This window comes from Maniola hyperantus, chromosome 19 (genome assembly GCF_902806685.2).
Source record: "Maniola hyperantus chromosome 19, iAphHyp1.2, whole genome shotgun sequence".
Taxonomy (NCBI): domain Eukaryota; kingdom Metazoa; phylum Arthropoda; class Insecta; order Lepidoptera; family Nymphalidae; genus Maniola; species Maniola hyperantus.
The window spans coordinates 12,686,529-12,712,798 of NC_048554.1; the positions used below are offsets into that span (position 1 = coordinate 12,686,529).

The 26,270-nt window shown below is 38.6% G+C and overlaps 2 protein-coding genes and 1 non-coding gene across 16 annotated transcripts in view; all 3 read left to right on the forward strand.

Annotated features, from left to right (window-relative positions):
- The window catches only part of chico (insulin receptor substrate 1 chico), a 36,277-nt gene extending 11,553 nt beyond the window's left edge, over nucleotides 1–24,724 (forward strand). For 2 of the 13 annotated variants that reach the window (XM_069505056.1, XM_069505057.1), the window contains 10 exons: nucleotides 2,218–2,322; nucleotides 6,932–7,249; nucleotides 9,201–9,299; nucleotides 10,234–10,342; nucleotides 10,440–10,643; nucleotides 10,926–11,163; nucleotides 11,687–11,948; nucleotides 12,306–12,638; nucleotides 13,206–13,388; nucleotides 14,500–24,724. In XM_069505056.1, coding sequence (XP_069361157.1) covers nucleotides 2,218–2,322; nucleotides 6,932–7,249; nucleotides 9,201–9,299; nucleotides 10,234–10,342; nucleotides 10,440–10,643; nucleotides 10,926–11,163; nucleotides 11,687–11,948; nucleotides 12,306–12,638; nucleotides 13,206–13,372 — 1,835 coding nt within the window. In that variant the 3' untranslated portion in view covers nucleotides 13,373–13,388; nucleotides 14,500–24,724. The remainder of the gene's footprint in view (nucleotides 1–2,217; nucleotides 2,323–6,931; nucleotides 7,250–9,200; nucleotides 9,300–10,233; nucleotides 10,343–10,439; nucleotides 10,644–10,925; nucleotides 11,164–11,686; nucleotides 11,949–12,305; nucleotides 12,639–13,205; nucleotides 13,389–14,499) is intronic. The other 11 variants (XM_069505059.1, XM_069505058.1, XM_069505061.1 and 8 more) reach the window with 11 other exon arrangements.
- The window catches only part of LOC117991065 (potassium voltage-gated channel protein Shaw-like), a 408,219-nt gene that overhangs the window by 282,929 nt on the left and 99,020 nt on the right, over nucleotides 1–26,270 (forward strand). The gene's annotated exons all lie outside the window — the stretch shown is intronic.
- TRNAS-CGA (transfer RNA serine (anticodon CGA)) lies at nucleotides 15,220–15,292 on the forward strand. The gene has a single exon. It is a non-coding gene; the product is annotated as a tRNA-Ser (tRNA).

Genomic DNA, 26,270 nt, shown 5'->3' on the forward strand with positions numbered 1-26,270 from the left:
ACCTATTACGGTTCACGAGATACAGCCCACTGATAGACAGACGGACGGACGGACAGCGGAGTCTATGACATATAAATCATATGACAAATGAGGTATGTGGTACCAAATAGTGCCTCAGATTCTTTACTTGTCTCTGCTACTTGACAAACTTTTGATGACCTCCATGGCGCAGTAATAAGCGCTGTGGTCTTATTAGTAGGCGGTCCCGGGTTCGATTTCTGGCAGGGATTTGGAATTTTCTAATTTCTAAATTTTTGATCTGGTCTGGTGGGAGGCTTCGGCTGTGGCTAGTTAAAATAAAAAACCAGCCATACCTCTTCCAGGTAAGCCCGCTTCCATCTTAGACTGTATCGTCACTTACCACCAGCAGGTTATTCGTTAACTCAGTGCTCAACGATGAATGATAGCCACCAAGCTCATTTGACATTTATTTTTAATCCATTGAAGATTTTCTACAGAAAATCATTTCAATTTCACTCAGTGGAGCTGCAATGTAGCACCACCCAATGTCAGATGAGCTCTGTGGCTACCATTCATCGGTGCACACTGAGTTAGCGAATCAGCATGCAGGTGAAATTGCAGTCAAGGGTTAACTTGTATCTGAATAAAAAAAATAAAAACCGGCCAAGTGCGAGTCAGGCTCGCTCACCGAGGGTTCCGTAGTACAGTCGTATTTTTTCGACATTTTGCACGATAAATCAAAAACTATGATTCATAAAAATAAATAAAAATCTGTTTTAGAATCCACAGGTGAAGCCCTTTCATATGATACCCCACTTGATATAGTTATCTTACTTTGATAATTGAAAATACTAATTATTAGTTCATGACAACAATTTTTTTTTGTGGTGTAACCACAAATTCACGGTTTTCAGATTTTTCCCCAAATGTCAGCTATTAGATCTACCTACTTGCCAAATTTGTCAACGGGAAGTACCCTGTAGGTTTCTTGACAGACAGACAGACAACAAAGTGATCCTATAAGGGTTCCGTTTCTCCTTTTGAGGTACAGAACCCTAAAAAATAACCTGTAACAAAACTTGAGTTGAACTGATTTTCACACCTGGTTATGTAAATTATGTAACTAACAATTTCACCCTAGAACTTTACATTAGAGATGTAACGAAATTCATTTTGTGACTTCCACGGATACGTACGAAGCGATTTGCCTCCTCATTTCTTATCCGAATAGCATGGCGGAACAAGCCCTCACTTCGCTCCCTCAAATAGATAAATCACTCACTGCGCAAGTTCAATATCAGAGTCCTTATCACCTAAAGCCGACTGTACTTATTGCTATGAACTTCTTTACACCTCTAGTCCAGTAGATTAGTCTAACCCTAGGTGTAAGGTACACGCCACACACAAGCGATGCTGAGTACACTAAATACACACGACACAAGGTAAAATACCGCCAGAGGAAAGTGACTGTAATGTGTATTAACATAAGACCTATTACTCTGTCCATTTTATTATTTTCTATTTCACAGATCAGGTTATAGTGATGTACGAATCATTATGTGGCAATCATTGGTTTAGATAGTTTCGTCCTTTTTGTTTGTGACTATAAGTCCCGCAAATTGCTAATGCGCGTGGCCGCCATTTTAGTGACGTCAGCACTAGACTGAAGTTTCGAGCTGATGGTATATTTTTATTTCGGCTGACGTCAAAATGAACGTCGTTTCGATGTTAATGTGATGGTGCCAGCGCAATAGCAATTTGCGAGACTTACATCACATAGCAGTCCTATTTCATAACTTGTTATTATGACATTGCGATTAAAGCTATTGATATTCTTGGGCGAATATACAAGGAACCGCAATCTTAATTTGCTATAATCCGCCAAAACGGACAAATCTGTATAGTGCACAAACCCCCTTTGTAGAAATAATAAAATGGACTGAGCCATTGTCACGAAATTTGAAAAAGTGGGCGATTAATTCGAGAGTTGCAAAAAAAGTCATATTTTATCGTGGTAATAAGTATACTATACATTATATTGAGTTGTTTTGTTAAGAAGAAGGACGGTTTCGTAGAGCGTTGTCTCTGTCGTTGAGACCGACGAATCGTCACACATGTATGAGTGACAGAAGCGACGCTCTACGAAGCAGAAATCTCCTTCTAAAGTTCGATGTGCAATATTTACTGCTGTGACCTGCAAGTCTGAAATGATTAGGACGCGTACAGTTTCAAGTTTCGTGACTCACTCTCTTGCAGAGAAGGGCCTGTGTATGGGCGCTTGTATCAGGCAATGCGTCTGTTCCGCCACGCGGTCCATTGACGACTCGTCGGCGGCCATCGCGCCCCTCACGCCGAGGCACGGTAGGACGCCTGTATACTTGTCTCATTGGTGGCCTGACTCGTAACACACTCGCTAAGAGCCCTCGCCCACGGCGACTTTTTGTAGCGATGCTGTCGCGCGTTTACTAAACGCACGCCAGCATCACTACTAACGCGTGTTAGTCGCATTTGCAACGTGCTACTGCATCGCGACTGTATCGATGCAAACGCGCGACTTTGTCGGATGACATCGGGGGAAGAACGGAGGGAGGGTGGCGCGTGAATAGAGAACCGAGCATCAGTGCAACATTTTTTCTCGTTTGCATCGACACAGAAGCGTGACAATATCGCGTTTGCATCGCGACGGAATCTGAGACCGTGGGCGAGGGCACACAGCTAGCGACCGCTTCGCGACTGTATCGATGCGGACGCGCGACAGCATCGCTACTGTATCGCTACAAAAAGTCGCCGTGGGCGAAGGCTCTAAGATCTATACAGCGTAGTACGACTTAACTCAGACTTGAGGCAGATTTTTCTGGCATGAATTCGTTTTGTTTTAACTCTTAAGTCAAAGGCCCAGGTGGGAGCGAGTGCGTCCTGCGGGGCGCTAAAGACTAAGAGCTGAAACACAAAACGCGTTGCGTGTAGCATACGAGCTCGCACGCAAGGACTTGAGAATTATATATGATATATTTCTACGGCTATACTCACGTATCCAGTCGACGTTAGCCCGACTAGTTTCGAACCCAGCCAGGGTCCTTTATCAAGGGGGTCAGTTCGCGCACGCGTCGCGTATAGTGCCGCTGCCCGTACAGCCCGTTGTTAAAGGACCCCGGATGGGTTCGAAACTAGTCGGGCTAACGTCGACCGGATACGTGAGTATAGCCGTAGAAATATCTTTACATAGTATAAAATAAAGTCGCTTCCCGCTGTCTGTATGTATGAACGCGTAGATCTTTTAAACTAAGCAACGGATTTTTATGCGGTTTTCACCAATAGATAGAGTGATTCAAGAGGAAGGTTTATAGGTATAGTTTGTCTCAAAAAATTAGAGATCCCTATAAAAATTTAAATCATTTGACACCACATTAGTATCTACACTGCACCCATGCGAAGCTGGGGCGGGTCACTAGTATCATATATAATGGAAATCACTCACGATAGTTTAAATGCTAAAACTTTTTGACGACCTCCCTGGCGCAGTGGTGAGCGCTGTGGTCTTAATAGTGGGAGGTCCCGGGTTCGATTCCTGGCAGGGGTTTGGAATTTTATAATTTCTTAATTTCTGGTCTGGTCCGGTGGGAGGCTTCGGCCGTGGCTGGTTACCACCCTACCGGCAAAGCCGTGCCGCCAAGCGATTTAGCGTTCCGGTACGATGCTGTGTAGAAACCAAAGGGGCATGGGTTTATTAAAAACTGCCATACCCCTTCCAGGTTAGCCCGCTATCATCTTAGACTGCATCATCACTTACCACCAGGTGAGATTGCAGTCAAGGGCTAACTTGTATCTGAATTAAAAAAAAAAAAGAACTTGAGAATTGATTCGGGTCACTCATTCTTGCGGTGTGACGTCGCATCGCGGTGATGTGTTTTGGTCCTAAAGTCTAAGCAAAGTCAAAGTCCGCTCTATAAATCTCAGCCTATGACTGTAATATAGATCTATAGCCTGGTGGCCTGAATCATTGTCATATATTATATATTTTGTACGATGTCGTGTATCCTTTTCTTTCAACCTTCTTTGATTTCAACTATAATGTTTTTGTGGAAATAGTGGAAATAGACCTAAGGCATTCCTGTCCACTTCTATCTTTTTCTTTTTACTATAACAAATTTTTGGTACGAATAAATTAATTCAAGTCAAATCTCAAGCTTGTAGGTGTGCCAACTGGGCACAGATTGTTTCGATCAGTTTATGGAGAAGGCACGAAGGAGATTGTTCGGTAAGAGCTGTTGTACAGTTGAATTTAGAGAATCTACAGAATAGTTTTTTAGGTTTTTTTTTTTTAAATTTTGTTAGTTTGTTAACCTGGAACAAAACACAGAATAATTATTAAAAGAAAGGATACACGATGTCACTCAAAGTACACATACCATCATTGCCTGGACTGTTCTATGTCATCTCATTGCAGAAACAAGCTGAATTAGTTACCATAAACAATCATCATCATCATCATTGGCCATCTTATTCTTATTTTACTTTCCTCTAAAAACGTTTTTAAAGATCATTAGGTTATGAACTATGACGTCATTTCTTCGCAATTATCTTTAGTGCAGTTCTGACATGACTGCATTCCTGCCGACCGACTGCAGTTAACACCACGTCACTGTCCAAGAACTGCTCATCAACTGCACTAAAACCGCAATCGAATTCCAGTCCAAACTTCCAATGCAGTCTGGTTTGACCCTAAGTTGCATTTCACGAAGGCCACTGACTCATGTTTGTGTTTAAGTCGTAACGGTATACGTAAGGTATACTAAATGTGTGCGTTTGTGTGTCCGACATGCACGCACACTTACGCAATGACCATGTAAACGACGTTGCCACAAGTAAAGTTCACTAGCCTTCGTGAATTGCAAGAACTGTACCTACTATCTTTCGGTTGTGAATGCTATGATATCATTTCTTCGCAATTATTTCTTCTGCAGATTTCAAATTGAATGGATATAAACATAATTTGTTTTATCATATTTATTGGGTGGCTCAGTTATAACTTAAAGACATTTTGTCTGGTTGATTTTTGAATAAAAAACATTAATAACTTTCTGTACCTAACTTTCTGTAATATTCGAGTTAAAGGGAGTTTTTTTAACGAAGAATAAAGGCATTTTTTTTTTTGAATAAGCAATAGTACATACAATACTATAGTGATAGTATGCATATTATAACGTCATGTTTCGATTTTCGAAAGATATTAAGCCTGTGGAAAGTGGCCAGGAACACGAGTCAGTGGCATCGGGTGTATCACAGAAAAGCGGGAAACGTCAGCAGAGATCTGCCTGGATGTGACGTATGCCCACGTATTTTTACGGTGGGCCCGATCCTGCTGACTTACCCGCACTTTCAGTACTGAAAAATGCATCCTTTCGGCTACTTTGACCCCCGATCAATTTAGATAAAGGTTAAGATCTATAGAGCGCACTTTGACTTTGTTCAGACTTAAGACATTGTTAAAACGAGACAGCGTATATTATATATCGTATATATATGCGTATATCGTTGGCATAAGTCTTTCTCGTTTTGACTGAAACTAAAGGCTGAGCAAAGTCTAAGTATGGTATATACATCTGAGCCTAAGAAGTGCTCACAAACGAATTGGTAACATTATGGTGCCCAGATTTGGACCTAAGTTATTGTAAAGACCATCTATCGTACGCGACAGCTCCCGCACTAACCTAGTGCGGGTGACGTGGGGGTGTGTAGGGTGTCCCCCCGCCTCATACCCCGATTGCCATCTCAACCTGTCTCGGACTATAGTATTGTCTTCAAGTATCGATTTTTTCAATAAGGTACTCCTACAAGATCGAAAATGTAAGTGTGTACAGTGCGTGCATTTTGACACCTCACTCGCCATTTTAGATCTATGTGTCAACTGTCATGTCAAAAGCACGGTTAACCTTTAAATTATTAAGGACTAAAATCGTACTTTTGATATAACAGTTGACACATAGAGCTAAAATGGCGAGTCAGATCTCAAAATGTATGCATTATATCGGTTTTCAACATAATCATCCATCAACAATATACATGGATAAGGATATTTTACCCGAAAAATATGATCGAGCATGATGTAAAAACTCAAAGCATCTTGAGCTTTGTCGCGTACGTCATAAGAATGAATATTGTCTGCATGACTGTTGGTGATGGTTTTGGTCCTTCGACCAGTGTACTGTCCAGTGTGACAATCATACCTAATATCTACATCCCGTACATAAACACAGATAAGCGAAAACATGGCAACAGTCACTATATGTACCTACAAGAAAGTTTTAAAGCTACCTCATTCTAAACCAGTGGTACAACGAACAGACAAACTTCTCAAAAAGAGTCCACTTAAAATAAACAATATTTAAGTTCAGCAAGTAAGTCAAATTTAGTATAAGTGTGTGTTGCCATGTTTTGGTATAAATTAACATATCTCAGGCAATGGTACCTTTGCGTCAAGTTTTTGTAAAAAAATCGTCCTTTTTTTGTTTCTATTCTATTCTTTTTTCAGTCGTTTATTAGTTCGCGTGAACTACACCAATTTCAAACCCCTATTTTACCCCCTTAAGGTTTGAATTTTCAAAAATCCTTTTTTAGCGGATGCTACGTCATAATAGTTATCTGCATGCCAAATTTCAGCCCGATATCCGTCCAGTGGGTTGACTATTGCGTTGATAGATCAGTCAGTGAGCTTTTTCTTTTAATTGTATATAGATTGTTTATAGATTGTTTATAGATGTATTAGTTCTTGTACCACAAGGTACATAGTACAGTACAGTCAGTAATCAAACAATACACAGTTGGTGTTACCGTTTTGGTATGTAAGGCATAATTAGTAGCGAGTGTCCAGAGGTACCATCGCCTAGCCATATCTCACATAACCCACTTCGCACCGGGTGAGGCTTGGTGCCATATGTTTACGTGTCGCTTCTCATTGTCTTTTCCGCAGCCGAAAACCAACCGCCGAATAACACACTAACGAATGACAAAACCGATCATCCCACGAAAATGATCAAACACCACCGAACCGTCTCCCTACCCACCGGCTGTTCTTTATTTCAAGAGCCCTTGAAGATCCACCACGGGAGGACGTACTCGGCCCCTCTAACGGGGGACGAGTTAGATAGAGCTATTTTAGAGAAAACGGTGATGCATTCGTCGTGTAAAGCCGTCAATGGAATGGATTTCTCGTCGAAGAAAACGCCGTGGTGTCGCCGCGCGAGCACCGGCGCGAGGTTGTCCAAACTGTCGCCGGCGCATACGAAGAGTATGTATTGACGAAACGCTTCATCTAACTCGCATCGCACCTTACTAATTCTCCTTATATGTTTGTTACAACGTTGCCAGGTTAACAAAAATTCTACCATTTTGGTAGGAATTTTATTTATCTAAAATGTTTAGTGTATTTCTTCGTAACCTGGCAACTCTAATTATAAGTTTGATTATCACTTTGTTTTGCGACTTAAGTTTGTTTTGTTCATGCTTGCGGCATTACGCGCATGTGCTTGTAAATGCTTGTATATGTTACGCTTTGTTATGTGCTTGCGATTCTTTTTAATAAATGATTTTTATTGTATTAGTATATACCTATTTTATTTTTTAGTATTTGTTACTTTTGTACAAATACATTTTCTCCTTATCTATCAGTATTTTACTAAGTGGGAAAATATTAATTAGGGATATATTTTCAATCACTTAAATATTTAACTGAGAAATTTTAACGTTTTGACAGATTTTCAATACAAAAAAAACTGTCAAAACGTCAAAAAAAATATAATTTGGTTTTGAAAAATCGTATTTAAACATCAATCAAAAATGGATAAGAATATATTATTGGCAGAATACATAACGTAATTTTGGGTAATAATCCTGAAGCCGATGGGAAACAGCAAGTTTATAGTATAATGGGTACAAAACTCTTCAATGAAAAACAAAATGGCCTGGCCAAGCTTGATATTATGCTTGTGTAAAATGGGCACTTTTCACATTTTAATATTCACATTATGGTGATGTTTGCTTTCGAGAACCGAAAATATTAATATTTCATAAAGTTTCGAGCAAACTTTGCCCGGACACAGCTTCAGGCTTTGCAATTTATGTTTTATGTGATCTCCCCACCAAATTGTGCTAAAACTGGCAACACTGAAATTGACTTTGCTAAACTGTTTGAGACCATAGCCAGTTTTGATCTAAGTGTTCTAACATACCCCTTGAATAATGTGTACGTTTGCTTATTATATTGATGTTTAAAATTGTTTAATGTATTTAATACGTTTAAAAAAAATCTATCTAATGTTGGTGTTAATGGTTATATTTTTACCAAGCGGGCTTACTTAGAAGGGAGTAATATAGTTTAATGACACCCATACGCCAATAGATTTCTGCCCGGCACTGTACCGGATCGCTATATCGCTTGGCGGCAAGACTGGCTGCAGTATCCCACTAGGCAAAAGCTCTATTTTGTGGATATAGACCTATTTGCAGTACCCGGCAGGAAATATTGTACATCGACCTTTGGAAAGAGATATAGTTTCATAGAGCGTTGTCTCTGTCGTTGGAACCGACAAAACGTTACATAGGTATGAGTGACAGAGACAACGCTCTACGAAGCTGATATCGCTTTCTAAAGGTCGATTTACAATATTTTCTGCCGGGTACTGTACGACATTATACCCTCTCCGATCGCTCCTGGCACGCGGAGTCATAAAACGTGGGAACGGAGTAGAGCATATTGCGCGCTTCCTTACACTTACGGGCCTTATGACGGGCGTGATAATGTTGAGACTCTCTTATGGATCCTTTTATCCGTAAATGAAAAAAAAAAACAATTTTAAAAGTAGTGTAGTTTGTTAATTATAACTAAATAAACTTGAATAACTAGCAATGTAGTTAATTATTACCAGACTTAATCGATTATATTAATCTCTCCCGATCATCATCATCCCTATCGTCACCGTAATCGCTGTTTTCGACTATATTAATTGTTATTAAGCGATTTGATAAATGCGCCTTTTGTAGATCTTCGTCTTTGCAAACACAAATGGACGGTATCCATTACGCCCGCCTGCAATATGCGCATTTATCGATGACTCATTTAAAGGAATGCGCAACTGATACGTCACTGATGCGGTTTATAATCCCGCGTGCCACGAAGGATTGCACGAGGTATAGACTGAATTATAATCCGATACAAAAAGTGTAACGTTGTGTTTTGTTAGCAGATTCGGGTACTCTGCGCAAGCGCTGCGAGACCATGCCGTCGAGAGCGCCCTCCTTCGAGACTGACCGACCGCCTTCAAGGGACGTTGAACTTGATGGTACTGTACGCTATACATCGCACATTATGTCTAGACAAGAAATAGGCAGAAGTAAGCCAGAAACCTCGTCTCGACCACTGTTCAAACTGGGTTTAGGTCTCTTTCAAAGATTCCCGCGCAACAAGATCTTGTGCCGTTTGTGTCCAGCGGCTCCCTGCGACTTGTTTGATATTGTCCAGCCATGTATTAGGATGTCTTCCACCGGTGCCTTTTCTGTTGCGAGGTCGCCAGTCAAGCTCCTTGAGAGCCTAATTTCTATCGGTTTTTCGTACCAAAAACTTACTGGGTTATTACTTATTGTACTTTCCTACGACACGGGAAGCAAAAGATTGAGTTGACTGATATATAGTGCGGCGTCGCCTCTCAATTAGTATTACGAAATACCACTGCGCAGGTTCAAGGTCAAAGGTCTTTTACCTGACGCCATGTATACAAAAAGTTTAGTTTAGTTTAATATTCTTTATTGTACACCAAAAAGAAAAGACACAAAAAGAAACATGTAAAAGGAAGAGCATACAATCAGCGGCCTTATCGCTGTGAAGCGATCTCTACCAGGCAACTAGGTTGAAGAGGATTTAAGGGCTAGTGAAACTGGGTTTAAGGTGTACGTAAGTTGTTAGGGAACAAAGATAATAATTATAATATAAGTAATATGTATATTAATAGGCACAGAAATGCCTTAATAATAATATATAGATAAATATATACACAGGTACATATATAATACATAATATATATACATATATTAATATATAATATAGTGATAGATGAATAATAAATATACAACAATAATATTATGAGTAATATTGATGTTTTAATTGTAGGATAATATATTTAATAATGTGTAATTACATAGAAGGGTTCTGACATTTTAGATAGTGTTTATATACACGTGTTAGTGTTTAAAGCTCATATATGAAAATGTTTTCTGAAGGTATGGACTCATCGCGGGATGACATCGACTCGATGACGGAATGGTACCGCACGCCGCGGATACCGGAAGAGCCGGATTGTTGCGATGGCATGTCCAGGGACTTTATGAGGTATCTACTATTTATTTTGATGATTTATAATAAAAATATTAATTTTCTATTTCTATATGTTAACGCTAATAAGTTATTTTTCCACGCGGGCTTCAAGCTTAAATTTTGTCAGCATGACGACGCGAGGGAGCTCCATAGCGCACTCGCGGACCTCGTCCATGGGCGCCGACGAGCCCGACGCCGTGGAGGCGGCCGTGCCCGACGGCTACCTGCCCATGGCGCCGGGCCACGAGCCCTTCGGCCTGGTGTCGTCCAGCGGCTCCGTGTGCAGCGGCACGCCCTCCACTGACCCGCGGTTCAGGTGAGTGTGACGTCAGCTTTATATGAAGAACGGCCCATTAGTCCATTGTGGCACTTTAGTGCATTGGCTCTCGAGATGTATTCCGATTGATCGATTGATTGATGGTTGAGCAATATACTGAATCTTATACGCCATTTAATATGAACACAGCACAAGACTCAAGTCCGACTCGCACTTGACCGGGTTTTTTAAGTTAATTATTATCTACGAAAGAAGCAAAAGTAACCTAACGTAATAGCAATACATATGCCGCGATTACAAAACTCAATGCACACTCCACAGCGAGTACCAGCTAGAGCCCGCGATGTCGCACATATCGGAGGAGCGGTCCACGCGGGCCTACAGCGTGGGCTCCCGGCCGTCCAGCTCTCGTGTGGAACCGGCGCGACTGCGCGCATACAGCGCGGGCGCGCGACGTCGCCCCGTGCTGCCCGTCGCGCCGCTGCCCGCGCCCGCGCCTCGAGCCTCGGCCGATGACTTGATGGAGCTGGACTTCTCCTCCAACTCGCCCGCGCCCAAGGTAACTATAATCATCATCATGTCACACTGTTCAACATAGGCCTTTACCAAAGAGCACCACCATACTCGGTCCTCAGCCTTCCTCATCCAGCCACTTTCCAACTACCCTCTTTATATCGTTGATCCATCGTGCTGGAGTACGAATCACGCTATACGCTTGCTTGTTCGCGGTGTCCACTCTAGAACTTTCAGCTCCAGCGGCCATCACTACTATGGCAAGCATGGCCCTATCAGTTTCTCCTGCAGATTTCTCTCTTTCTATCGCGTAAATTCATGTATATCTGTCTCTTGTGAGATCGAAAGGGATCGGGAGCCGCTGGCGGCTAGAACCGGCCTGCTTTGCCGATGTTCTGACTAAACTTTGATTCTATTTTTTGGTTATTCAAGAGTAGATCAAATAATTCTACTGAAGATCAGGTAACCCGCTCGTTTGCTCACTAAAATTTATGTTATAGGTAAAAACTTTGATGTACTTACCGCAGAGTTTGGGCATAATGTTCTATTCGATTTCAATAATTTCACAGGTGATAGTAGCGCGAACGCCGCCGGCAGCAGGTTTCATGGAACCCAAGCGGCACAACGTTGATGAATACGTCGACATGTTGCCGCGCAACGCCACCGCGACGGCGACGGCGGCAGCGACGGCCGGCTACGTGGAGATGCGGCCCGGCGACCTGCCGCCCCCCTCCCCCGCCTCCACGCCCGACGGCTATGTGGAGATGACGTGTGGTCGCGCGCCCACCCGACCTATAGCCATATCCACGCCCAGACAGCCCCCGCCGCAAGGTGAGTCCGTTTGATAATAATTTGTCAGTAGATGGCGCTAGTAGTAAGTTCGCTGGCAGTTGCGTTGTGTATTCTTAATTAAAATTGTAAAGGCAATGTTGTATATCGATATAGCAGTTTTCCCTTCTTTACCATGACCGCCTCAGTAATAAGTTAGTGGCGGTCGTGATGCATACATGTTTACTGTCATCATCAAACATCAAAAAAGTCATTGCAGAAAAGCCATCTTTTTGCCGACTTAGCTCACTTATTGTAATTGAATTATATCCAAAGCTACCGTTTATTTAAAAAAAAAAAAACTTAAAATTTTAAGATCACATTTTAAGGTTTTCATTTGATCTTTCCTCGTGTTTCTAGTTGCGAGCTCCCCTGATGACAGAAGAAGAAGACGAGAGCCGCGAACGCATCACGGCTCACAAACCCTCTTTCACATGTCCCCTTCCTCCCCTCCGGAAACCGATATCACCGATATGGAGGACGACCACCACTACTTGACGACCGTGCGGGAATTATCGGAAGACGGACGGAAAAGTCCGGAGAGCCGGGCGGATTCCGGAGAGATTTCCTCCTCCCCGCAGTACGTCAAGCTGGCGAGAGGCCTCCCTCTTGGCAGTATAACGCCGGAATCAGAAGAACTGCCCAACAATCCTACCGCTACGAAGACCATCATGAGGCAGGAGGATGTAAGAGGTCAGTAAACTTTTGGAACAATATAGCACAGTTCACGACTGTTAGGAAGCTTCTAACAAAACATCGATGCTTCACCTACACAGGCAGATGTCAAATGTTACCGTATTCCTCAGTTATTCGGCGACTGACTGACTGATCTATCAACGCACAGCTCAAACTAATGGACTGAAATTGGGCATGCAGATAGATATTATGACGTTTGAAAATTCAACTTCTAAGGGGGTAAAATAGGGGTTTGAAATTTGTGGCCATAAGTTTGTAGGTCTTAAAATAATTACTAAAAGAAACGGTATGATTCTTCTTCTTCTTCTTCTTCTTCCTTTCTTTAATTTTTATAATATCCTCTACCCTAAGGTTGCCTGGAAGAGATCGCTATTTTAGCGATAAGGCCGCCTATTGTACATGCTGTATTTGTTATATGTCTATTGTTTTTGTTTTGGTGTACAATAAAGCATATTTTACTTTTACTTTACTTTACTTATGATAATTCAATGTAATTTCTGGTCCTTCGAACCAGATTTCTTTTAGAAATCAGTTCCAGTTTTGTTTTAACATTACATTATGCAGGTCCAGACAGCGCAGTGGCGGGTGCGCTCCCCACCGGAGTGGCGGGTGGGTTGCACTACGCGGCGTTGGACCTGGAACCGCGATGTATGCCCGCCGCGCCCGAACACCGCACATATACGCAGATAGACTTCACACGCAGCGAGAAGTTCGCGCCCGACGCGACCTAGCCGACATAGCCTTTAGGTGAGCACACATACGCACAGGCGGCACAGGATAGGGTCTTGGACCGTAGTATAGTTCTTGCATTTCACGAGGGCGAGTGTCTCATGCTTGTGTTTAAGCCGTATCGGTATAAGTAAGGTACAGTAAATGTGTGCGTTTGCGAACGCTTGCTCGCGACTGATTGGTTGACGTGCACGCACACTTACGCAATGACCATGTATACGACGCAACCACAAGTATTGTTCACTCGCCTTCGTGAATTGCAATAACTGTAATAAAATGAAGTGATTTTTTGTATAGCGGTAGTTTATGGGGCTAAAATGCATTATTGAAGAGATTAATTTAAAAAAACCATGATTTTTAATAATTACGTCACAATCCGTAAACGACAATTTTTTCAATTTTTTGACATAAAAATGCGTTAATTTTTTGAGTCATTTCTGCGGGAAAATATTTTTATGGATCAGTCATTTGGTCACCTTTTCCTTTTATAGATTTAGAATGTATGGAGAAAGGCGTTGCCGCGACGCGCAGCGCAAACGCGTTTAGACCTTAAGGCAGCTCAGTTCGGTGCTTTCTCCATACAAACGTAGGAGGGAAAATACAACAACATTCGATATTGTACGAACAAAACTAAGAATTATATCGATTCATCTCGTCATTATCTAGGTTTATTGATATATAAAATATTGAAAAAAATATTGATTTAAAAGTTACGAGGCTCAAAAGATTCCTATTTTAACACTAAATTAATGACAACTTTGGGCGTAAATAAATAAGATTAGGGATATGAAAATTCTAAAACAATTTATCATTAGACGTTGTTTATTTATTCATTACTTGAAATAACTTTACTTTGCAAACATAAATTCAGCAGTTTTTTCTCAAAAATACTTTTCCTAAACCCTTTTCGCGCGCTTGATTTCAGTGAAAATTATCGTGCCTCTCAACTTTCTCATACAATGTCAAGTGAAAAGCAAACATGTTACCCACGTGCGCTGCCAATTTCGGTCGAGCGTCCTGCGTCACCTTAATGATTGAAGGAATTTGAGCTCGTTCGCCTTGTCTCATTGAATCCTTTTGCTAAAAACTTTTTTGTTTAAACTATAATTTGTTTTAATTTAAATTTCAGATAACTTTAAGAGATATCAGCCACGCTTCGCTCCGCGCCGGCGCGGCGGAGCGCTCACGGTGACGTTGCAGTGACGTACACAATACATACTCAACTACTATATACGGCCTTATCTATAACACTGACATGTAACAACCAAATAAAGTGCGGCCAAAATATGCGCGGACAAGATGTAAACAAACAAATGAGAGTACGGAAGTACTATCGTACAAGATATTTGAACATTTTTATGTGCAACACTGCAAGATAATGACAACAGCGCCATCTAGTGTTGTTAAAATGTGTTCACGAAAAATTTCGCGTCGGCGGGGCATTGACCCGAGTTTTGCATGATATATAATATTGCTGGTTTGAAAAATACTGAAACCACTAAAACTACAAAACGACGCAAATGGTTATTGGTATTGGATTGTGTTTGGGTGGGATAACAATAACAGCCTGTATAAACTTTTTGACATGACTTGCATACCCGCATATACAATTTAAAACTTGTTTGTACAAAATGTATAAAAAAACTTCATCATAGAAAGAACCTATATATTATGCAAAATCTCAAATATCTAAAGTCTAAACCCTTAAAATGTTAGATAATATACATTGATGCATCAGTTTCCCAATAATATAATAATATAAATACTACTTCGACTACTAGATGGCATTGACAGTCGCTTCAGTACTGAGTGAACATGCATATCACAAATTTCGTCACTGGCAGTAAGCGAAACCGTGGCCTAGCGGTCAAGGCGTCGGGCGCGAAACCCAGAAGACGCAGGTTCGAATCCTGCCGGTTCCGCAATTTTTGATATGTATTTAAAATTATTTAATTTAGGAAATTTTCGGTTCGACTCTAGTAGTACAATCGCTGTTATAAGTATAAATATACATAAACAATAACTACACAATTCTTCTAGTACATACATTGTTAATATCCGATTTTAAAAATAGACACAATCGGTTTTTGGATTACATTTTTTACTCGCAGAAAAAGCTTGTTAACTACCGAAATGAATAAATCGATCCTATCTACAAAATGTATGGCATTTTTTGGTTAATAACAATCTTGCTAAAGTAACTTACAATATTTCAAAACCTAGGTCAAGATAGCCTTAAATTATAGTCATGGTATTTTTCACGTATTTTTAAGAGTTATATTTGGATGTAAAATCGATAATAATAATAAATTTATTTCAAATCCTAAATTTTAACAATAATCAAGACACGCGATAGTGTGTCCGCCAAGTTCACGGTGACGCACTGACAGTGTGTATATTTACACGAACCATTTCAAGCTACTTTCGACCCCCTCATAACTTAGAAACTATAAAACCTAGACATCTACAATTTTGCATATCTATTAAGACCCCTTTGAAGGCTAAGAGTCCTCAATTTTATGGAAAAAACTTTTATAGTTGTTGAGTAAACTGAAAAGTGCCGTTTCGATGTGCGCAATGTTGCCTAAAAGTCCGGATTACTTTGCCCGCCATCAAAATCGAACAAATTTTGGTATAAATGTTAATTTATCAAAAAAATATATATACATAGTGAATTTGCTTATAAATTGCTTTTTGGGCAAAGTATCATTGAGTGGCAAAGTTGGCTAGTTTGACGGTAACTATACCGTTTAGGACATCTTATTAAGGAAGGTGGAATAAGCCTTTAAATCATCAAATATCAATGTAATCCAAAAATGGATGGATAGTTATATACTATCTATAATAATAATAAACTATAATAATAGTTACATGGGCAATTGAGTATCTTTTTACTAGTGGTACGGTGGTGGTAACTTGCCGAAAAAATTGATCTCAAGTTCCTCTTTGGCTGTAGAACTTATAAGCGAACTTGAGATTTAAAACAAGGGAGTTTAGATTCATTTCACTCTGATTGTTTTAGTACAATATTTTAATATCGTGTATCGAAACGTTTATCACATCAAAGCAAAATGGACCTTCACGTTAATAGTTTAAGGATCAAATTTGTCCATACATGTACCGCTAGTGCCCTAAGCGAAAATATCGTAATACAAAAATCGGCGGTGTGATTACGTATCTCGTGACAGGCTTGCGACACGTGTAAATCTCGCGATCATTGCTGTCAAACGTCCGGCTAGAGAGAGACAGCAATAGCCACAAAGCAAAATAAGAAGAAGGGAGACAGCAAATGAACTGTCACGTTGCTGCCCGCGGAGTACTGAAAAAACGACGTTAAAGCTTATAAACTTTAGATCAATTTTACTCTGTTCTATTCGTGGTGCAAAGTCGTAATGAATATATTCGATTGCCCTTAGTCGATAATGCAACGGTTGTGAGAGAGGCCTAAGCGTAGTCACTCATTTATTTATGTTCCCGGATAATATACTGCCTATTGTGTTCCTAGGGTACTCTAATGCCCGATCTTCACTCGCGCCACGGAATACCGCGAACACTGCCAAATACATCCACGGGAGAAGTTAGTATACGGCTCTCTCTGTTACGTAATCCTATACAAATGACAAAGAGAAAAATCTCAGTGGGTGTTAACCATTTTGAGTTACCAACCGACACAAACGATACAAACGAACCTATACGTTTCCTAATTGAATTTCGAATATTTTTAAAAACAGGTTCTCTAATTACAGGAAAATGGCCATTGAAAACTGACATTTTTTTCATACATTTTTACCTTTCACGAAAGATCCAACGTTAAAAAACAGCGGAAAAAAGCTGTACGGCGCAAAAATATATATAGCGACTGTGCATAGCAGATTAATTCGTCTTTCAATAATTCTTTGACCTTTCAAGTTCAATAATTGATATGTATTCTACATATCAATTATTGCGTTTTAACACAAAAGGCAGCAAAACAAAGCAATTACAAAATGACAGCGGCGACTGGAGCCCGAGCTGAGCTTTGCGGCAAGATCCCCGTTGTTTCGCGGCGTTCGCAGGCTGCCGCGGTGTGAGTGTAGAGCGGGCTTAATCAGACTACTGTCACAGTTTAAAGATTATACAGTAAAATAAAGCCGACGCCATTGTTTTTAACTTTTGCAATGTATTTAGTTGGATTTCTCAAATCAAGTATTTTCTAGGCAAGCGCGGTCCAAACCTAAACTTATATTTTACATATTTAAAAACGGTATTGCTTGTCCTCTCAGAGAGGCATATTATAGCCCTCTGAGGCCGAGATCTATAGAGCGCACTTTGACTTTACTCAGACTTAAGATTGAGTTAAAACGAGACAGATTTATGTGAGAGATATAGCTCTGTCTCGTTTTAACTCTGTCTTAAGTCTAAGCTAAGTCAGAGTGCGCTCTATAGATCTCACGCTTAGAGCTAAGAGCTTGTAATTAACGCTATGCGGTCATAGCAATATTTTTTGTTATTCGCTGATGAAGAACTTTCTATTGCTATGGTTGAGTGCATATGCTCATTGCTCACCGTATGGTAAGATTGCCATGCATAGATGGAGTGTCAAACTTGAATTTGGGTTAGTTCCGCGCCTCGAATGATCGAGACTATTCTATTTTAAGGTAAAAGCTTTCTGAACTGTATGATCACTAAACTGTGCTATTTTTGCGTGCAATTTTTTACCGAGCGTTTTTCGAATCCGAAGTTATTTCTACACACTGTTATCGTCTGTTATTATGACATGTTGACGTTTTTAATTATTGGTCTACAATTTTTTTCCTTTTTTCCGAAACGGGATATACATACCTAAGTATGTAGAAGAATAATATCAAACGTGATATTATATTATGACATGAAATGAAACAAAACATTAAAATCTCTGTCAAAACAGTCAAATTTTAAACCTGAGCTTGCCCTTTATCGTTATTAAAAATGCGTTTCAAATACATAATATTTTAAAAAATGCTTTATTTTTGTGCGTCGACTTATCCGAATAAAAAAAATCCGTACAAAAAATATCACAAGTAACTTTGATCAACTATTAAAAGTTTTAAAGATTGACATTTTTATGTCCGAAAACTAGTAGAATTCTTCCACTAAATGTCTAAATATAGACGTAGGTATAGTGCGCGACAGGTTGAGATGGCAATTGGAGTATGAGGTGCAGACGGAAACGTTTAAGTGCGGAAACCAGCCCAGAGCGAAGAAGAAGAAGATGAGGTGCGGGAGACGTACCGGTGTTTATCTCGACCTGTCGCGTACTATACATAATATTATGTATGCGTAAATCAAAAAATAAGTACGTAAATTACGTACGTTTGCGCTAAGTATGGAAAAGATTTGTGGTAAAACGGCACGAAAGATCGGACGTTGTTTTTTTTTTTTTTAGTTGACGACGCAGAAGATTTTAGTTAATCTACGTGTATAACACAGTTTATTATATTTTATATTTTGTTCCTACTCGATAATCGTAATTTACTTTGAATCGATTTTGTTTAGTGTAATAAGCTTGCGTTTTACTAATATTATGTTTAAGTTTCGTCAGAGTGAACTAGAGTGCGGGAACTCTCGGTTTGATCCTGAATCGACGATATGTCAAATATTAGGCTATGGTGACTAGAAATCATAGAAAAATAGGGCTACCTGCGTCAAATGTACTAACATTTGACGCCTGCCAGTGACGTCTAAGCCTCGTCGTTTTGTTAGAAGTTCCCTAACTGTCGCGAACTGTGGTTTCGTTGCTTCGTTATGCTGTTTACTTTTGTTGTTTATTAGAAAATACGTACCAAGAAACTCGTATTTTTATTTCATTTGTTAAACATTTTCCCACCCAGTTAAAATATTTTAGGATAAATTTTCTACTTAGTTATTTTCTATACGTGAATTAATTGTTTTAGCCCTTTCAGACCGGATATGTGTATTATATTGCTTAAGTTTAATTACATAGTTAATCTAATCAAATTAGATTCGTTTATTTTTCGGGTACGACCCGTTGCGTTGTTCGAATGAAATTTGAATGGTAAAAATCTTCTGCTCGTGACGTATACAAGGTGTAACGTGTAAAAATTTGAAATACTATAAAGTACAGGCTCAGGAACGTAAATTATGTGTTCATGTGAGAAAAGAGGTTCTGTTTCATATGCGCGATGTACATTGTACATATTATAGGCGTACGATATAGTAGGTACGCGATACTATATTTTTTTCGTGAATATGAAGTACCTACTCTATAAGTCTTATCATGAATCTTTCTCAACCAACAATCGGAAAATCCTACTCTAAGAGAATTTGTGACAATAGTCCAAAAGAATATCAAACTTATAACCTATGTCTGTCATCTGTCACTTGATAATTACGGTTTGCACGGAAATTGCCATGAATACATAACGAATTATTTTTCTGCATTAAAATTAGTTAACTGTAACTCTCATTACTACAAAATCTATTAAAAATATATTTCCAGCTAAGGGTGCGTTTCCACTGACGCGGAGGTGGACGAAGTGGAGCGGATCGAACCGTAAATCGGCCAATCACAGTGCTCGAAATCTCCACTCCGCATCAGTGGACACTGTGTAAGTGAAGCGGAGCGGAGCTGAGCGGACTTTCAAATAAAATATGTGAACACGCGGCCCCGAATCGAGCAGTTCGTGAGCGGAGGGCACGAAGCGGAAGGTAGCGGAACGGTACGGCGCGGCGGGTAGGCTAAACAAATTGTACTTATCAGAACACGGCTCAATGCAGCTCTAGTCTGCTCAGCTCAGTTGCACTCCCCCCAGCTCCGCGTCAGTGGAAACGCACCCTAAGACATTAAAATATATAGTCATTTACAGTCTTAGTTTGAATGCATTATACGTGATATTTTTTTGACTTATAACTTAACAATTGCTACACTAAAAAGGATTACAATATTGTAATCTATTCCAATTTGTGAAAAATAGTCATTGTATTTTTTTTTTTTTTTAGTAAGACAGATTATTCCAATTTGTCTTTAAATTTGAAGAAAAAATACAATGAGTATTTTTTCACAAAATTGGCACACACATTCAATATCAAAATTCAACTCCTCACTTAAGTTTCCCATCTTTACAAACATTACATGTAAAATTTAGAAACGAGTAGGTATAGTTTAAGTTGAAATACTATTACCGAAAATAATAAAAACTAGAAGTCGTGTTCGAAATAATAATAAACTAGATAAAGTAATGGGACCTGTATAATAATGCCTGACTGAGTTAACACCAAATTTTTATAATTAAATAATATAAAGGTTATTTATTGCGATCCAATAGGTAGGATGACTATTTTGTGTAATTTGTAACTTATTGACAGGAGAAATGTACACACTCTATCCGCGGAAAGATGTTAGTATAGCGCTGTCTCTGTTACCTAATCCCATACAATTGATAGAGACGAAAAAATTCAGTGGGCGCGAAGCATTTTGAAACACCAACCAATCACAAACATGTTTTCAAAAATTGAATTTACGCACACATACGCAATGTCCATGTATTTACCACAAGTAAAGTTCACTCGCCTTCGTGAATTGCAAGAACTGTATCACAACTTCTTTTTGACTAGCATAGTCTAGTATCATTTTAAACCCAGTTAAAGACTAAACGCTTGAATAAAAGTGTATAATGGGGCCGATTCTCTTGTACACAATCTCTAAACTGAACTAAATTAACAGGTCTAAATCTAGTGCTATTCTTTTCCGCAATCAACATTATGACAGGGATAGCAATAGATTTAGACATTTCATTTTAGTTTAAATAGTTCCCAATGTAGTACAATTTAGCACAGCCATTGTTTTTTTTATTACTTTAATTCTATTTATGTTTAAAAGAATTCGCTCCCATAATGAGCCAGTGTTGTAAAAGTAACGCAGAAAAGTTGTCACTTGTATAATTTATTATATTGATATATATTACTATAATACAATACAATACAATACAATACAAACTTCTTTATTGCGAATATGGGTAAACAGTAGAGATGTTACAAAGTAAAAAGGTACAGCCAAATTCTGCCTATTAGCATGCAATATGTTATGATATACCTAACAACGTGTACATTGATAAAATTAGTCACATTATATATTTAGTCACAAAAAAAAAAAATTAAATAATATCTATTAAGATGTAAGCGAATACCACCACCACCCAGTGTTTCCCAGTCATATTTAATGTGATTCATTTGTTTACCCAGTACGTATATATTGGCACCGATTCCTTTGTCTTCCTTCTAAACTAAATTCAGAGTATCTGCATTATTTTTAACAATGCTAAAAAGGGACAGAACATGAACTTTACATTTAAAGAATCTAAATTTTAGTGTACGCTACAAATTTAAACAGTAGGCTCGCGACTGTACGCTAAAATCACGGGTTTTACCATCTAAAGATTAAATTTAAAACTGTCAAACTGTGTCTGTCCTTTTCATATTACATTAGTAAGAAGTGGATGCGAATACTCTAAAATTAGGTTGTGCTCAGAATCAGTACCATTGTAAGTGAAAACGTTAGCCATTTAACTTTTGTTCAGTAAGATCTGCTATAATTAACCCGCGACCTAAAAACCCCTCTTTTAGGCATCGTAGCTCCTAAACGAATAAACCGATCTTGGTTTAGTTTTTTTTATTTGAAAGGTGGCATAATCGAGAGTGTTCTTAGCTATAATCCAAGACAATTTGTTCAACAGCTTGAAGATTATCAGCTTTTTCTAGTTTTCTTATTAGACCACTTTTTACTATTCAACCAATAATAATATAAAAGGAACGTTGACTGAATGACTGACTGACTAATCTATCAACGCACAGCTCAAACTACTGGGCGAATCGGGCTGAAATTTGGCATGCAAATTGCAGATAGCTATTATGACGTAGGCATCCGCTAAGAAAGGATTTTGAAAATTCAACCACTAAGGGGTTAAAATAGGGCTTTGGAATTTGTGTAGTCCACGCGGACGAAGTCGCGAGCATAAGCTAGTATTAATATAAGTATCGAGCTGAATTCTACGAGAGCCAAATTCTAGTAAATTCCACTTAGTTATACATAAAGTTTAAGAAGCATGAAATAAAAATTAAATTTAGAATTTAAAAAATCCCTGACACTAAAACCTCTAAAATGTAAACATATATATGTTTTAACCCTTTAAGTTTAATATAAATAGTAAAATTGATGTCCAAGCGCTCGTCGCGTCGAGGGACCGCTCAGTAAATAAAATAAACACTAGAATACCTAAAAGTGATAAAGTACCTTGATATTTATGCTGTTGTAGAAAGAATAGTTGCATGAGATATGCAGTATCTACCGCTCGCCCTCCCACTACTAAAGAAGTAGGAAAAACAAGCAATACACACTAAACACCCAATGTCCAAAGCCGTGTATCGTGCTCCTCTTATGCTTTTAAGCAAGAAAGTACTACTTATTTACCTCTTAAGTCAGTTAAGGAAAAATACATTATACAAGTAACAGTTTTCTCGGCTACTTCACTAGGTAAGCCAGTACGCAGTTAGCTAGCCACCTCGCAATTATATAGTAACAGTTCGACGTAGGAGCACACTAGCGACATATTGTCGCACGACGAAATAGTCGCTACACGCCACTTTGTATAGAAAAACCATAAAGCACACATTGATATGTCAAAAATCCGCAAAAGTCTTTTGAACTTTAAATTCTGGTCGTGTAAGTAGTGTGTACGAGACAAAAAATCGCTAGTGTGGTCGTACGCTTAGTTTTTACATTACATAAAATAGCATAAATTATTACATTATTCCACATAGCTGTAAGACGTTGAGTTGATTCTGTTCTACACTAGGCTTAAGAATGGACGGTTACGGAATATAAGGATAGAATAATATTTAGGTTGGCTACACACGGACGACAGTGAAATAAATAAAATTATTGTATTTAATATGAGACTACTATTTTATATAACTATCGATCGTGTGTATCCAGCTTTATGCTGTAGAACGTTAAAGAAGTCTCCTTTTAAAATATGCTCCACTTATATTTTATAGAAAAAAATATACTTACCAAATTAATAAAAAAAAAATGTTATAATATATTTATTTATTAGCACAAAAGTACTATAGCGCCGCACTAGGCAAGGTCACAAAACAGGTTTAAATAATAGTTAAATGATATAAATTAAATTGTTATAAATTTTCGCGTATTCTAAAAGGAGTGTAATATTAATAAATAATTGTGGCGTCATTTACATTGGTGAGAAATATTGTATTTTACTACATCGAACGCTAGTGTGAATACGGCCTTATTTAAACATTAAATACATTATTATGTATGTATGTAAGAAAAAATACGGTAAATAAAGTTAACTTTGCTTTTCAGTGACTTTGACAGCGAACAGTAAAGATTGTTTTTTTTGACACAAGATATGTATCTACCTAATATAATATTATTCACATAGTATGTTAGATATGGCGTGTGATACTAAATGAAAATTATTTGTTGTGGCGATTCGAAGCGCGCCATTTAGCGAATCTAATATTGACACTTTGTGTCAAATGGACTCAAAACTAAATGTTGATATCTGTGAACATCTCATGTGAACATTTTATTTTAAAGGAGAGTCCCGCAAATTGCTAATGCGCGTGACCGCCATTTTAGTGACGTCAGCACTAGACTGAAGTTTCGAGCTGATGGTATATTTTTACTTAAATATACGTGAAATGACGTCATAATGACTTCGTTTCGATGTTAATGAGACATGGTTCCAGCGCAATATCAATTTGCGGGACTTATATCAACATTTAGTTCTGAGCACGCTCACATAACGCTCACTGCTGCTATCAGCGCCAAATTGACGATAATCTAATCGCTTCAAAAATACGTCAAGAATCGCATATATAGCGTACTATGTATATATCTATGATATAAAAGTCAACGTTTGTCAATGCATTCCAGAGAGAGAAAAAAACAGAGTTTCATTTTTATATTGATGTCTAAAGTTAAATCGAAAAGCAAAGTTTTCGTGTTTGTAAATTAAATAAGAACTCCGTACTACTGATGTTCATGACAAGGAAAATTGGAGATTTTAGGTGATCGCATACAAGATCCACGCGAAGAGGCGAATCATTTTCAATACAGTACCTAGTTATTTTAATCCTTAGTACGAATTTGTGCATCTCACCAACGTGTATAAAACCCTGAACATTGAAACTATAATATCAGAGTAAAAAGAACTTAAAATGGTTGGTTAAAAGTAATTTTTTTGGTATTACCTATTTTGGTTTTGTACATCTCGCCTACATTAATCGATTTCATGCATCGAAATGCATCAACGTCAGAGATGAAAGAGTAACTGTCAAAGCTCTAGAATCTGTAGGGCGATTGTCTATAACCTGCATCAATCATTATTACAATCTCAATTGTTCTGATTGGCTGAATTTGTGCGATTCTTGTTGCAACAATGCATTGTGGCCAATAGTGAGCGAGCATTAACCAATCAGAGATGATTGCGATTGTGACATTGTAGCTGTCAAACAACCGCGGTAGGGCCACAGCTTTAGGAATCGCGATTTTATCCGCACAATTCTTTGACATGAAAATGGTATGAAGCCGCTCGAGCAGTTTTTTTTCACGAGTGCGTTTTTTATACATACAATTTTCATAATATTTTACAGAATTCTGCGAAAAAACGCGCAGTGAAAATTCGTCATGAAGCCTTAAAGTCCGTGTTGCTATTTATATCTCGCAAAGTTCCCACTTGGAGCGCTCTTTGTCGAACTTGAGCCTTAAAACAAGATGGTTAGGATCTATTTTACTTTGACATTATAGAGTTACTATATTCGAGATCTTCTTCTTCGGTCTGGGCTGGTTTTCGCACTTAAACGTTTCCGTCTGTTGTGCGTGTCTGATATTCGATATCTATGAAAGATTTCGAGAAGTTTCGACTCGTGCTAACAGCATAAAATGTGCCTCTCGCCGTATGCGGTCTCCTTTTATGATATCAATATGTACTATACTAGTCCCATTGCAAGTTAAATAGATTTTGCATTAAAATGTTCCTGTAACGGCGTAAATAGTGGTTTTTATAATGTTTAATAGTAAGGTTTACTAAGTTATGTCTATTGTCTAGGACAGTTCATGGTGTTAGGTGAAAGCCACAGGCGCGACCGGATTGACATGTGGCCATCGAGCACATAGATGGAATATAGTGGACGGAATATTGAATCGACCCTTTAATTTTATTAAGGCACTAGCTTTAACCACAGATATTCCTTGAGTTACTCTAAATAAAAAACTAAAAATCTTTGCTAATATAGTGCGGGAAACATTAAGAAAAGTGATGCTGGCAGAGGAGAGGGGATGGAAAACATGGCCGCCGCCTATTTCCTATTTAAAAATCTATTCGTTTCCTACGGCAAGTATAGTGTGATACCCAGGGAGGAGACGCAGGTTCGAATCCTGCCGGTTCCGCAATTGTTGATATGTATTTAAAATTATTTAGTCCTTGAATGTAGGTAAAACACACCATAAAAAATTATAAACACTTTTAAACATTTTTGTATAAATTAATGACGTAGAATTAATTGCTGGTTCTAATTCCTACCATGTTCATATTGGCACTCGAAATTTTCATTTCATATTTTCAAAGTTGAATTCGTCAGTCCGGTCTCAGCCTAATGGTAAATTTTGATGCTACTGCGAGAGCTTGGAATATGTGTGTCGCAGCCGATAGTGAATTTTAAAGCGTTCGACGCAAGAGCTAAATAGTTAGCCTATGACTACACTAGCGACTTTTCATTTGCGAGTACAAAAGATTACTTATTTGTTGATAAAATTAAATATCCTATAACTTAACTTTCCTTACAAAGGAATAAATATATTTTGGAAGCGAAGCTTGTTAAAAGACTTTCACAACT